Source organism: Nannospalax galili, unplaced genomic scaffold (assembly GCF_000622305.1).
Source record: "Nannospalax galili isolate Female #2095 unplaced genomic scaffold, S.galili_v1.0 scaffold100, whole genome shotgun sequence".
NCBI lineage: Eukaryota > Metazoa > Chordata > Mammalia > Rodentia > Spalacidae > Nannospalax > Nannospalax galili.
In genome coordinates this window covers 8,976,570-8,988,871 of record NW_008352891.1, presented here as the reverse complement: position 1 = coordinate 8,988,871, position 12,302 = coordinate 8,976,570, and the positions used below count along the sequence as shown (strand labels likewise).

Below are 12,302 nucleotides of genomic sequence, written 5' to 3'. Positions count from 1 at the left end.
AGGCTACTTTAATCTCTTAGCATTTTCCTTTTTTTTTTTTTTTTAAAAAAAAAAAAAAAAAAAAAAAAAAAAAAAAAAAAAAAAAGACAATATGATTTCAATGTCTCATCTGAAGTCTAAATGATGCAAGATTTGTTTCTCTTTCACAGTTGCTGCAAAAACAGACATCCGCACCACACCATGTTGTACACAACAGCCAGTGTTCACTGATCCCTGCTGAACATCAGTTCAAATTATAATCCAGTACAGGCAGTGACTGAAAAAGGCAACATGCTACATTTCATTGCTCTGGGCCTTTCTGAAAGGGTCCTCTGAGAGCGCTATGGCCCCACTGCTTCCAGCTCCCTTGGATTAAGCAGGGATACCTCTCAAGCCTCACTTACCCAGCTCAAGACCCTCAAACCTGTCCTTTCATCTCTCATAGATGTATTATATCCTCCAATTTCAGCAAATCTACCAAAACCCACATTTTGCTTTTTTTTTTTTTTTTTTAAACGTCCAAACTACATCTGGCACCCAGGCCATATTCACTGGCTTGAGCACTCATATGGATGAAAGACTGATGGCTTAATTTATGAAGTCTTCTTTATTGTAAACAATCATAAACAAGAATAGACATTTAAGTAGAAGAAGTGGAGCTGGTAAGATGACTCACTTGGCAAACTGCCCCAGAAACTATGTAAAAACCAGGACATGGAGGCATGTATTTGTAATCTCAGTACTGTGGAGATGGAGACGGACAGATTCTTAGAGTTCACTGGCCAATCAGCCTAGCTAAATCACGTGTCCCAGACAAAAGTGAGAGACTATCTCAAAACATAAGGTAGAACATTCCTAAGGAACAACACACAGGTTGATCTGTGTCCTCTCCACACAGGTACATACATGTACATATACGTGCTCAAATGAAAACGTTGATCCATAGACACGCACACACACACAAAGTGGTATAGGTAAGTCACCATCCCCAGCAGGGACTCAGCTGCAGAGGACTGCATTTTTCCCACATTGCATTTTTCAGCTTCATAAGGGTGTTGTTTAAAATGGATTTCAGCAAAATCTTCAGACATGAAAAAACCTACCCAGATAATACACATCTGCTCTTTTCTTTTTGCTTAATAAGGTGGTAGCTATATCTTCTGTGTGTGTGTGTGTGTGTGTGTGTGTGTGTGTGTATACATGTGTGTAAATGTTTGTGTCTACTTATATGTGGGCAGGTGCACGTGTGCGGACCTTAGATATCATCAACTACTCCTCACCTCATTTTTTTGAGATAAGGTTTCTCATGAACATGGAGCTTATTAATTGCGTGAGGCTGGCTGGCCAATGAGCTCCCAGAATCTTCCAGTCTCCGCCACCCCCCACATCGCCCAGTGCTCAGTTATAGACAGGGGCCATTCACTCCGATTTCTGGTGCTGTGACTTTGAACTCAGGTCCTCATGTTTGCTGCCCACTGAGCCATCTCCTCCAATGCTACCATACCTTTGCAGAACGCATTGCTGGTAATCCATACGTACAAAGAAGAACTCAAAGGAGAGTCAGGGGCCTGCTTTCTCTTATTGGCAGCCCCTGCTGTAAAATAGCCACACCCTTGGCCATCCATTACAGACTTTTTCTACTATTTAGCATCTTGATCTGATACCGGGGGTACCGTGTTTGCTCAAATCCAGGAGAACCCACTCATGCATTATACCTAACTTTCACAGCAATGCTTCATATATTTAAGTGATTTACTAATTTCAGTGCAATTCTACATGTGTGGACTCACTGGGTATACACATCACACATCTAGGTAGTAATCAGGGGAGGGCCCGTGATATCCAGAAAGCCAAGGAAACCACACAGAACCTCCTGACATTTCAGGATCTGGGATAGCCAAGAAACAAAGTGCCTGCTGGGAAATTTTTATTGCTTCCCCTTGAAATTCAAGCCATTACATCAAAATCTATATCAAATATAGCGTTGTGGAGTCCTTTAACAATGGGGCAAAAACATCACCCAGCAAAGGTGTCCCACAGAGGAGTAAGGTTCCTATTCTTCCTATTCATGTAGGATTCCTACAACTTTGAAATAATTATCTCTCCAGGTTACTGGTCATTGTAACTTGAACCACAGCAATAGCTTGCTGGCAAAACTTTCCTGTCTTGGTCTTGCCCTTCCCAGCACCAACTGCTTCCTTCTCCACTAACCATCACAGTGACCTCTTCAAGGAATATTTCAGATATACAGAAGAGTACACAGAGAAAGACACTATTTCAAGAAATGAGCAGAAATTCTGCTACCAGGGCAAAGGAGTCTCTAACTACCCAGCCTTTCACCAAGAGCCAGTGTGAAGGCTAGAACCATTAAAGGCTGGTAGTCCCAGTGTCTAAGCAGGGATTCCTCATGTCCTCCTCCTCCTGTGGAAAGAGTGGAGGGAGTAAGTTGTTTCAACCACTTCAGAAACTTTTTGCAGTACCAATGAAAGCTGATTATATTTGAACCCTTCACCCCAGCATTTCTTCTCCATGGAATCTATACCACAGAATTTGCACCAAAGGCTTGTAAAAAGAAGTTCATAGTAAGTCAGATGAATGAATCCCATGATTGCCAGAAACTCAATGGGGTACAAACAAAGTCAGATGCAACTAGCACTTAAGGTGTATTTCCAGGCAAGCAAAGAATGGGCAGAAGTTAACACGTGGTGAGTGGCATGTGGAACAGTGACCAGCACTGGGCAGAAGAATGGGTAGCAGCTTGGTAGAGAGTTAGCTGGTGTTTGTAGGGGGAGAGCAAAGCTTTCTTTCTAGATCAGGGTGTGCTTTCCTTAGATGTGTTCTGTGACGGTTTGAATGAGACGTGTCCCCCTTAAGGACCAAGTTTTGAACACTTGGTTAGTTGGTAGTGCTGTTTGGGGAGGGTCATGGGACATTTAGGAGGTGTGGACATACTGGAGGAAACAGGTCACTCTGGACTGGCTGTGAGACTCCATAGCTTTGCCCCATTTTCTTCTTGTTCTGCCTCCTGCACCTGCTGGAAGATGTGAGTACTCAGTTCTCTGCTCCAAACACTTCCTGCCACCATGCTTCTCCACACCACAGTGGACTCTTCTCCCTCTGGAACTGTAAGGCCGATAAATTCTTCCATCTATAAGTCATGGTGCCTTATCACAGCACCAGAAAAATAACTGATACATGTTCACTCCCTGAAATTCCTTGAGATTCGCTTTTATAGTTAATGCTTTTCTAAATATGTCATGCTTCTTTGCAATAGCCTATCTTTCTAAAAACAGTGAAAATTGCAGAGAGATCAGTAAAATGAACAGCGGAGTGATGTGAAGAAGAAAGCCATTTTAACCGAAGCTCTTCTGGGCTCTCAATCCCTCATTTTCTCTGGGTGCTGGAGGACAGCTCCCATCATCTCCCGATACTTGTCAGTATTACTGCTGTCCGTGTGTTCTATTGAACAACACTATACAATTTCCTTTTTGCATTCAAAATTATTCGTCCTTGTACACACTAATGTGCTGCACTTGTTTAGACTGCTATGTGTATGCCATTATGTAAATATGCCATGGCTTACAACTTCTCTTCTTGATGGGCTTTTGGGCTTTCAACTTCTCAGTAGAATAAACAAAAGCAGAATGGCTGACTCAGCTAGTAGATGTGTTTGCATTCAGGCCTGATGATCCTCAGATCCCAAGATGGAAGGGGAGAGCCGACTCTTGAGAGCTATGAGAATGTGGAATGTGGAATGTGCAGGCCACCCCCCCCCAAAGCATAACATTTTTAAAGTGAAATTAACTTCTTTAGTGAGTGGGAGCAACACTTCTCTTTGTGCATCTCAGTTTTCTCAGCAAGTAACTGCCGGCATCTGTCTCCAGCAAGCCCCCTAGGAGAAACTATTTGTCCACATCAGCCCAACCCCAAGGATTAGGGAGTTCTAACTGTTCTTCACCCACCTAAGGGCAGCAGATAGAACCTTACTCAAGACAGTGGCAATGTCCTGTTCCTCAGTCATGAGTTGCTACACGCTTTACCACCTGCCTATTCATGTTTCATTTTAAAGTAAGATCTTTTATACAGAACTTTAAAACTATTAGTCATTTTATGCCCCTCATTGTCTGAAACCTTTCTGAGTTCTGCATTGCCTTCCTCCCATAGCACATGGGCCCCACTGTCCTGACCCCACGCCTCTTCTCATTCATCCAGAAAGCACCCCTCCCTCAGAGTTTCTAGTACACCAGCCTCCTTCTAGAAGATCCTGTCTCAAGCTTTGCTTTTGCCCGTGATCCCTCTTTCCACAATGCTGTCAGTCTCCCAGGAATTCCCACCCTGGATCTTTCTGACCTGAGTTCTGGTAAGTGGCAATTTCTCTAATAGGCCCTTTAAGCCATATCTAGTGAGAGTTTAGCCATTTTAGTTCATTTTTTGATTTATATTCCTCTGGCATTTTTAATTCTCTGATATTATCTTCTTATTTGTCCTTATTATTATAAGAACAGATGTTCCCTTGTTTACTATCTCTTACATCAGACAGTTTGCTCTTCAAAAAAGAGACACTGTCTATCTCATGGGCCATGGAATTTCTAAATTTCCTGAACTGAGAGCAGTCTTTGGCATACGTTAGGTGCCCAATAAATGTTCATTGACTCAGTCAATTACAAACGAACCAGTAAAAGAACAGATTCTTGAAGCGGATACTTCCATTAATGCATACAGTAAATACTGCATGCTCAGTTACCTTGGCAAGTTATACAACCCTTCTAAGATCTATGTTTCTTATTAGTAAATTGGAGTTACCACCTAACTGCCATCTGCCCAAGTTATGGTTCTAGATATTTGTATAATTTATATAATTTCTCAACAGAACTAATACAGGCGATCAATATGTTACAGACATTCCTGTTACATATTATATCATAATACAGTTTCACCATATAAATACAATTGGTTACTTGCAAATATATGCACAGAGAAAGGCGGGGGGGGAGATGCTCTATGTTAAGGGGAAGGAATCTTGCTACCCACCTGTCTACAATCACAGGAGACTTGGTGGATTCCTCAGCTATTTTAGAAGCTACTAGATAATTGCCCAAAGAGTAAAATGCTCTTCGAATGATAGTCGGTTGGTTATCAAAGGTTTTCCTCCACTGACTGATACAGGAGGGTGGTGACTGTAAGAGCACAGCCTTGAGAGACTTCGACAGTGACTGGGTCACGGTGGTTTTACCTGCAGGCCACACACAAAACAGAACGTGTCTTAACTGCAGCCCGCATGACACTTCCAAAGGTTAACATTAACTGAGAAAGAGTAAAGAAAATCCTTCATCCTATAATTCAAAGAAGATGATTAAATAACAGAGCTCTTTATGAAAAGCTGTAGACCTCATGGAATATAGGGTTCCTCTATTTCACTATTAGAATGCTTGGGGAAAGAACACAGACCTCTGTGTATGCATTAATGATAGGCTCTGGTTTGGTGGCTAAGCCACCATAGCCATTTTAGGTGCTGCTTCTATTCCTGGCCATCTTCTGCTCACCTCACCACATCCCCAACCCTTGTACAGTCCCTTCGCTGCCCATCTGTGCCTGATAGGTCTTGAGGAATCTCCTTTCAGACATCTTCCCATTCTTCTTCCACTTCCACTCAACCCCTCTCCAAGGTCCAACTTCCCCAGCTGTTCTTGCTTTTGCCCAACTTCTCTTCATTGTCTACCTTGCCCAGCCCAGTCCACTTCCACCACACTCCTCTCCAAGTACCAGCTTGCTCTAGCTCCATTTCTGCTCTTTCTACACTGGCTTGGTCTTTGGAGTGCCTATATGTGACTTTAGAGATCAAGTTCCCCTTCAAGGTGTAAGTCAGTTTTGCCTCATCTCAACTTCTCTTTGCACAGCCTTGAATGTTTCATTGCCCTGAGCCATTTCCTGGGCCTATCTCAGACATCCAGGTCATGGCCTGGAGCACAGGATGATGGTGATAAAGTATAATCTACTCTAGACAGATTCAGCTTCTCTGAGCTCCAACTGTTTACACTTAAGGTCCTTTTCTCTCTCATATTTAACATTCAATACACCATGACTTCATAATCAACTTCTCATGTACTCTTTGGGGCTATCCAGACAGATCCCAACAGTACTGACCATTTCACATTATACACTGTGAGCACGCAGTCAACACATGACATGTTCCTAATGCCTAATTCTGCAAGACAGTTTTCACTGAATCACCAAGGACTGGAGAAGCTCACAAATTCATCCAAACTGTGAATGGGCCTAGCCACAGATGCAACCTTGTCAAATGGTGTCATTCCTTTCCCCACCGTAGACTATCTCTCTATGAATCTTCTTTTTAATCCCACAGAATCTGAGTTAGCTCTAAGTACAAAGTAAATTATCAAGAAAAAACACTAGCTAAAGGACTGCTGTTGTTAAAATTCTCTCTGCTGCCTCACAACAACCATGACTGGGTCTTTGCACAGTGGTGAGAGCTGGCTGTCTCAAGTCTAAGGACATCTCACCTCCTACCTGGTCACTCAGATGCAGCCAGGGCAGTGAACACCACCCATCCTTCTGTGCCACCTAGTTGTAACACAAAAGGCCCCCACAAGGAAAGGGAATGTGGCTCAGTGGTAAAGCACTTGCTTAGTGTGTGTGAAGCCCTAGGTTCGATATCAGTATCACACACATATACACATACACACAAAAGTAAGATAGCAATCTGCACCCATCCAAATGACACAGGAGAAGCTCTGACATGGGGCCTGAGGATTCTGGCATCCCCACCATGCTGAGATGCTCTGGTCTCACTGTTGACACGTCTCCTATTCTGACACCTCCTGAACAACTCAGGAAGCTGATATTGCCTCCTTACACATTCTGCTCCAAGATGGGCCTCCAAATGGCCTGTGGCTCCTGGGCATCTGCTGCTGATTAAAAAACTGCACAGGCCATTGCTTCCATCTACACTACCTTCCTTGTTTTCATCACCTGACCTGCTCCTGTTTGTGCTTAGAGGGGTATCAGCTCTATGCATAGAGTCTCCTTTGGAGATCAGATTTGTTGCCTTCCCTTCCCACCAGAGCAGGACCCACCCACTGAAGGTCCCACTCACTCCTCCTTGTGGCCCAGAGTCTGCTTGGCACTTTACTTGAGGAGGACAGACTCATACAGGTATATAAGGTTTAGTATTGCAATAACTGTTCCTTCTGTAACTTATCAGCTAAGGGCATTGCCTATGACTATAAAGTGATATTTACTTACCAGTGGCATCCAGTCCTTCAATGACAATAACCTTGAACTTTCCTTTCTGGATCTGCTTGGGGCATTGGTCGACAAGGTCAAGCACCTTTTGGGCTTCCGGAATAAAGGTTATGCACTGTGAAAAACATACAGAGGCATTGGGTCTTCTAAGAGCCTGAATCTATTCTGCCAAGGACAACACTGCCCAGTGCTAATGGGGCCTATGCAAAATTGATCATGATGACTGGCACATAGACTTCCTCACATTTGGAAGGTGGAACAGGCTCCAAAAAGGCTGTTTGACTCACACAACCTGCATCCTTTACTGTCCAGCTGACCCTATAGAACAAGGGGGAAGTAAACACATGATCACAGGACAGTGTCACACAGCCACAGTGGAACTATAGGCTCCACTGGGAACTGAGTCTTGGGTATAGGAAGTGAGCTCTCCTGCAGGCTATAACCAGAATAAGGCACTGTCCTTTGCCTGCTCCTGATGGCCTCCGGGACTGAGAAAAGTGTCTAAAGCTGGCTCCGCAGCATCCACTGGGAATTCAAAGTTCTCTACTGTTCACTCTATCCCATACCCCTGGGACTCCAACTGAGGCCCTGTCTCTCTTATTCATTTATTTCTTTAGTGTAAACCAGGCTTCCAAGGGCATTCTAAGTATTAGGTTGGCCAAGCTCCATGGAAACTCTAAGGCTGCTGCTGTTATCCAACCCGAGTTAAGGAGACCAAGGCAGCATGTTGGAGGAGTTTGCTGAAAGTGCTTAACTAATAAATGCCAGAAATCAGATTCACCCCTCTGGCTGACTTTGTACTCTCTGCCACTCTGCAGCCCTGCCCCACAGCTTGTAAAATAGGTAAGATCCATAGGGCAGTGGGCTCGATCTGCCTGCCCCAGCACTGCCTGTGGTAAAAACAAACAAACAAGCAAACATCAAAAAACCCTAGTCTTTTTTTCCTGGAGAATCTACAAGAAATTCAGTGTCTTTGACCATGGGACATTTGCAGGTGAAGGGTAAATAAACAAAACAAAACAAAACAAAACACTTGAGGAGCTGAGGTCCACTAGCCTGTCAGGAGGACTCTGTTAAGTCTAACTTCATTACACTCCCAAACTCATGTAGCATCCTCTGCACCCCAAGATTCCAGGCTGGTAACCACTGCCCAGCAAAACCCTTCCTAGCTGGCCTTATCCTTCCCCCGTTCCCAGCAATCTCTCTACACAAACCAGGACTCTGAGAATACATTCAACAAACATTGTTTTGCTGGGTGTTGGGATACATTCCGCAGTGACAGTATGTGTCTATGTGACAGTAACCTGCCCACAGATCGCTGGATGCATGGCCTGTGTCTAACACAGAGCCTTCACACAGCTTGCCAAACAAGAATAAGCAAACCAGGTGGCACGCTCAGCCAACCTGCAGCACAGCGCCCCGCTGAACCAAGACCTGCATGCCGCCCTGGAAAGAAAGCATTCCTACCTCCTCCAACACCGCTTTCGCAGCATCCCTGTCAGTAAAGACCACCGAGTTGAGTAGGTCAGGCAGCACCGGGTGCAGCTGAGGCGCCGGGACCGGCAACACGCATGCGCAGTCCACCTGCACCTGCCTGTCCCCCTGCAGCGTCCAGAGGCGGTGTCTCAGCAAACCTTGGGCGTCCAGCTCAAACTCGCCCAGGTGCGGGCGCGCGGCCTCCGGGCAGGAGCCCAGAAGCTCCAGCAGGGAGCCCCGGGTGTCCGGGTGGTCGCCGGGGTCGCGCAGCAGGAAGCCGTGCTGGACGGCACCGGCCTGTCCGCCTGGACCGTAGCGGAAAAGACGCCACTGTTGCCAAGGGCCCCGGCACAGCTGGAGCAGCAGGCGCTGGAGCATCCGGGCCGCCTGCACCCGGGGCCCGCAGCCTCCACCGGGTGTCAACGGCACGCACAGCGAGTAGCTGCGCCCCGGGGGCCCGAGCTGCGCGGCCAGGCGGGGGTCCAGGAGGTCCCCGGTGTCCCCGGGGCCGGTGCCCTGCACGCCCAGGGCGAAGTGAGCCAGGGTGCTGTCGGGCAGCTCCACGGCGAAGCACCGCGGCGGAGCCATGGCCGGAGTGCAGGTCCGGCGCCGCGCGCACAGCCGCCGCGACAGTTGCCGGAGCAGCGACGGGAGGCCCGCCAAGGCCATGGGCGTCTCGGGCCTCGCCCTAAGCCTCGCCTCGGAAACGAAACCGCTGGCGATTCACTGGACAGAGGATCCGCGGGAAACGAAAGTGAAGGCGGCTGCAGGTGGGGCCTGGGGTCTGGCCGCCCTCCTCTCGGCCTGGGCTTCTCCTCGCGCCACAGCCGCGCTTAGACCAGCCTGAGTGCAGTTAGGAAAATCTCGGCTCCTGAGCCCCTGCCTGGCGCCACCGGCCCGCCCAGTCCCTTGGCAACGCCTGCCTTAGGGATCTCAGCCTCTGCCGGAGGCATCCGCCTTGGCTGTCTTGGTTCTGCTGCCGTAGAAGGAGTTGAACTCCTCCTGGACTATTGATGCCTGGTGTTTGGGGGTGGGGGATGCATATGCTGGAGATTGAGGCACAAAGAGGTGTCCCCCGCAGAACCGTCCCACAACAAACATGCTGAGCTTCACTTACCCCCTCCCTGTACACAGGCACCTGACCCCCTATATCTTGCCGCTGTCTAGCCACATCCTAGCCTCAAATCACCACAGACCACCCACTTAGCCAGCTCTGGGCTAGGTTGGGTACCTTCACAGCTTTACAAAGGAGGCACCCCTCACCTGTGCTTCTAGTTCAGGTAGGAATTCCATTTGCAAAGGGCGATGGGTGGGCCAGATATTGCACTTTGAATAACTGCCAATTAAAATTTCTTGCATCGATGTGTAGTTTCTTGAAATTTTTATTTTTTAGTGTGTGTGTGTGCGTGTGTGTGTGTACATGTAGTGGTTGTGTTTTAGGAGTCTTAAGACACAGCCCCCTTGCTGATTCATGGAATTGATGAATATCTCAGTGATGCGCTCAGCTGGGGTCCAACACAAGGAGGCAGAGCAGGAGCCAGGGAGAAGATGCCTGACTGCAGAGCTGGTGCTAGAAGAAGATGCCTACATCATAGAGTCTGGAGTTTGGCTCAAGCTCAGGGCTTTCCCATTCTGGACTGTTCAAGATGGCTGCTCTCTTCAGCAGTAAGATCAGGGGCTTGTGTGACCACAGCTTTGTTTCTGTGGAGGCAGTTACCGAATGAGCACCTGTGTTCTTTTGGATGGCTTTTCACAGGTGCACATCAACTTCATAGTTTAGGAGAAAACAATGCAGTACCCTTCAAACTGAATCCCCTAGAGAGTTGTATATTTTTAGGGCCAATTTCAGGTTCCTAGGATGGAGAATGTGATGGTGACAGCTGGTTTGGATTGAACGAACTTGCCTGTAGCCACTTGCCCTTGTGTGTGTATGCAGAGAAGAGAAGCTAGGGGCTGAGAGGATACTTTAAGAGGCATCTAGGAATGAATGAATGGATGAATGAATGAATGAATGAATGAATGGCAGAGGTGGATTCTAAGGAAAAGCCAAATACCTGACCTGACACAGCTTAAGGAAAAAATGATTTATTTAGGTTCACATTATGAGGGGATTTGATAGGGAAGGTATGGTGGTGGGAACTTGATGGGGCTGGGTCCAGAGTCAGGAGGCAGAAAGAAGTGAACTCTGGTGCTCAGCTCCTCTTCCCCCTTCTGTTCGGTCTGAGCCTCCAGCCCATGGGATAATGCCACTCACATTCACAGTAGGTCTTCCCTCCTTAGTTAAACTCCCTGGAAACGCATAAATACACATAATCAGAGGTGTTTCCTTGCTTATTCCAACTTCTGTCAAATTGACAAGATTAACCATCACACATTTAAATTTTGTTCATATTTGTTATTTTTATATGATACATTCATAGGGGGCTCTCAAAAAAGAAGAAATGGAGGGAAGGAAGGAGGGAAGGAAGGAAGAAAAGAGAGAGGAAGAGAGGGAATGGTATTTATTACATGAATGAACTTTAAGAGGCATCTAGGAATGAATGAATGGATGAATGAATGAATGAATGAATGAATGGCAGAGGTGGATTCTAAGGAAAAGCCAAATACCTGACCTGACACAGCTTAAGGAAAAAATGATTTATTTAGGTTCACATTATGAGGGGATTTGATAGGGAAGGTATGGTGGTGGGAACTTGATGGGGCTGGGTCCAGAGTCAGGAGGCAGAAAGAAGTGAACTCTGGTGCTCAGCTCCTCTTCCCCCTTCTGTTCGGTCTGAGCCTCCAGCCCATGGGATAATGCCACTCACATTCACAGTAGGTCTTCCCTCCTTAGTTAAACTCCCTGGAAACGCATAAATACACATAATCAGAGGTGTTTCCTTGCTTATTCCAACTTCTGTCAAATTGACAAGATTAACCATCACACATTTAAATTTTGTTCATATTTGTTATTTTTATATGATACATTCATAGGGGGCTCTCAATAAATATGCATCAAAGGAACACAAGATGGAAAGATGAAAGCATGGCTGAATATATGAATGTATGTATGTATGAATAAATGAATGAAGAAGAAGGAAGAGAAGGAAGTGGCCGGAACAGAGATCCAGTATTATGATAAGAAGCAGTGCTGGCCATGTTTAAACACCAATTCAGATCTTACTTCCTGGGTGAGGTAAGTTTCCTGAGCTGTATCATGGATCAGCAGGCACAAACTACAGCACCATGCCCAGCACACACAAGGGAAGGGGGAGAATTGCTAGCATACATTATGGCAATCATTAGACTCGGTGCTTAGTCTGCATCAAGCTCCTTGACTGTAACCTGTCTGGTATGAGTTAGGCACGACTATTCATGCTTCTCAGATGTATCTCAAAGTCAGGCAGGTAAAGGGGTTGGGGATGGAGCTCAGTGGTAGAGCACCTGCCTAACCCTAAACACTAAACACTAACAAAATACCTCAGGCAGGTAAAGAAAATCTACCCCAAATTATGTTAATCCAGCTGAGCTGGGATTCAAAACATGAACTGTTTTGCTCCTCCAAGACTGCGCTGTTCCCCTCATGGTCTACCTAATGTTTGACT

At 46.3% G+C, this 12,302-nt stretch overlaps 1 protein-coding gene across 1 annotated transcript in view; it reads right to left on the bottom strand.

Moving 5' to 3' along the window:
- The window catches only part of LOC103747639 (UMP-CMP kinase 2, mitochondrial), a 21,141-nt gene extending 11,067 nt beyond the window's left edge, over positions 1–10,074 (bottom strand). Inside the window, exons 1-3 of the mRNA XM_008850155.2 lie at positions 8,710–10,074; positions 7,243–7,357; positions 5,011–5,212 (exon numbers count right to left, since the gene is read on the bottom strand). Of these exons, the coding sequence (XP_008848377.1) occupies positions 5,011–5,212; positions 7,243–7,357; positions 8,710–9,387 (995 nt within the window). The 5' untranslated portion in view covers positions 9,388–10,074. The remainder of the gene's footprint in view (positions 1–5,010; positions 5,213–7,242; positions 7,358–8,709) is intronic.
- Between the last annotated feature and the right edge of the window lie 2,228 nt (positions 10,075–12,302).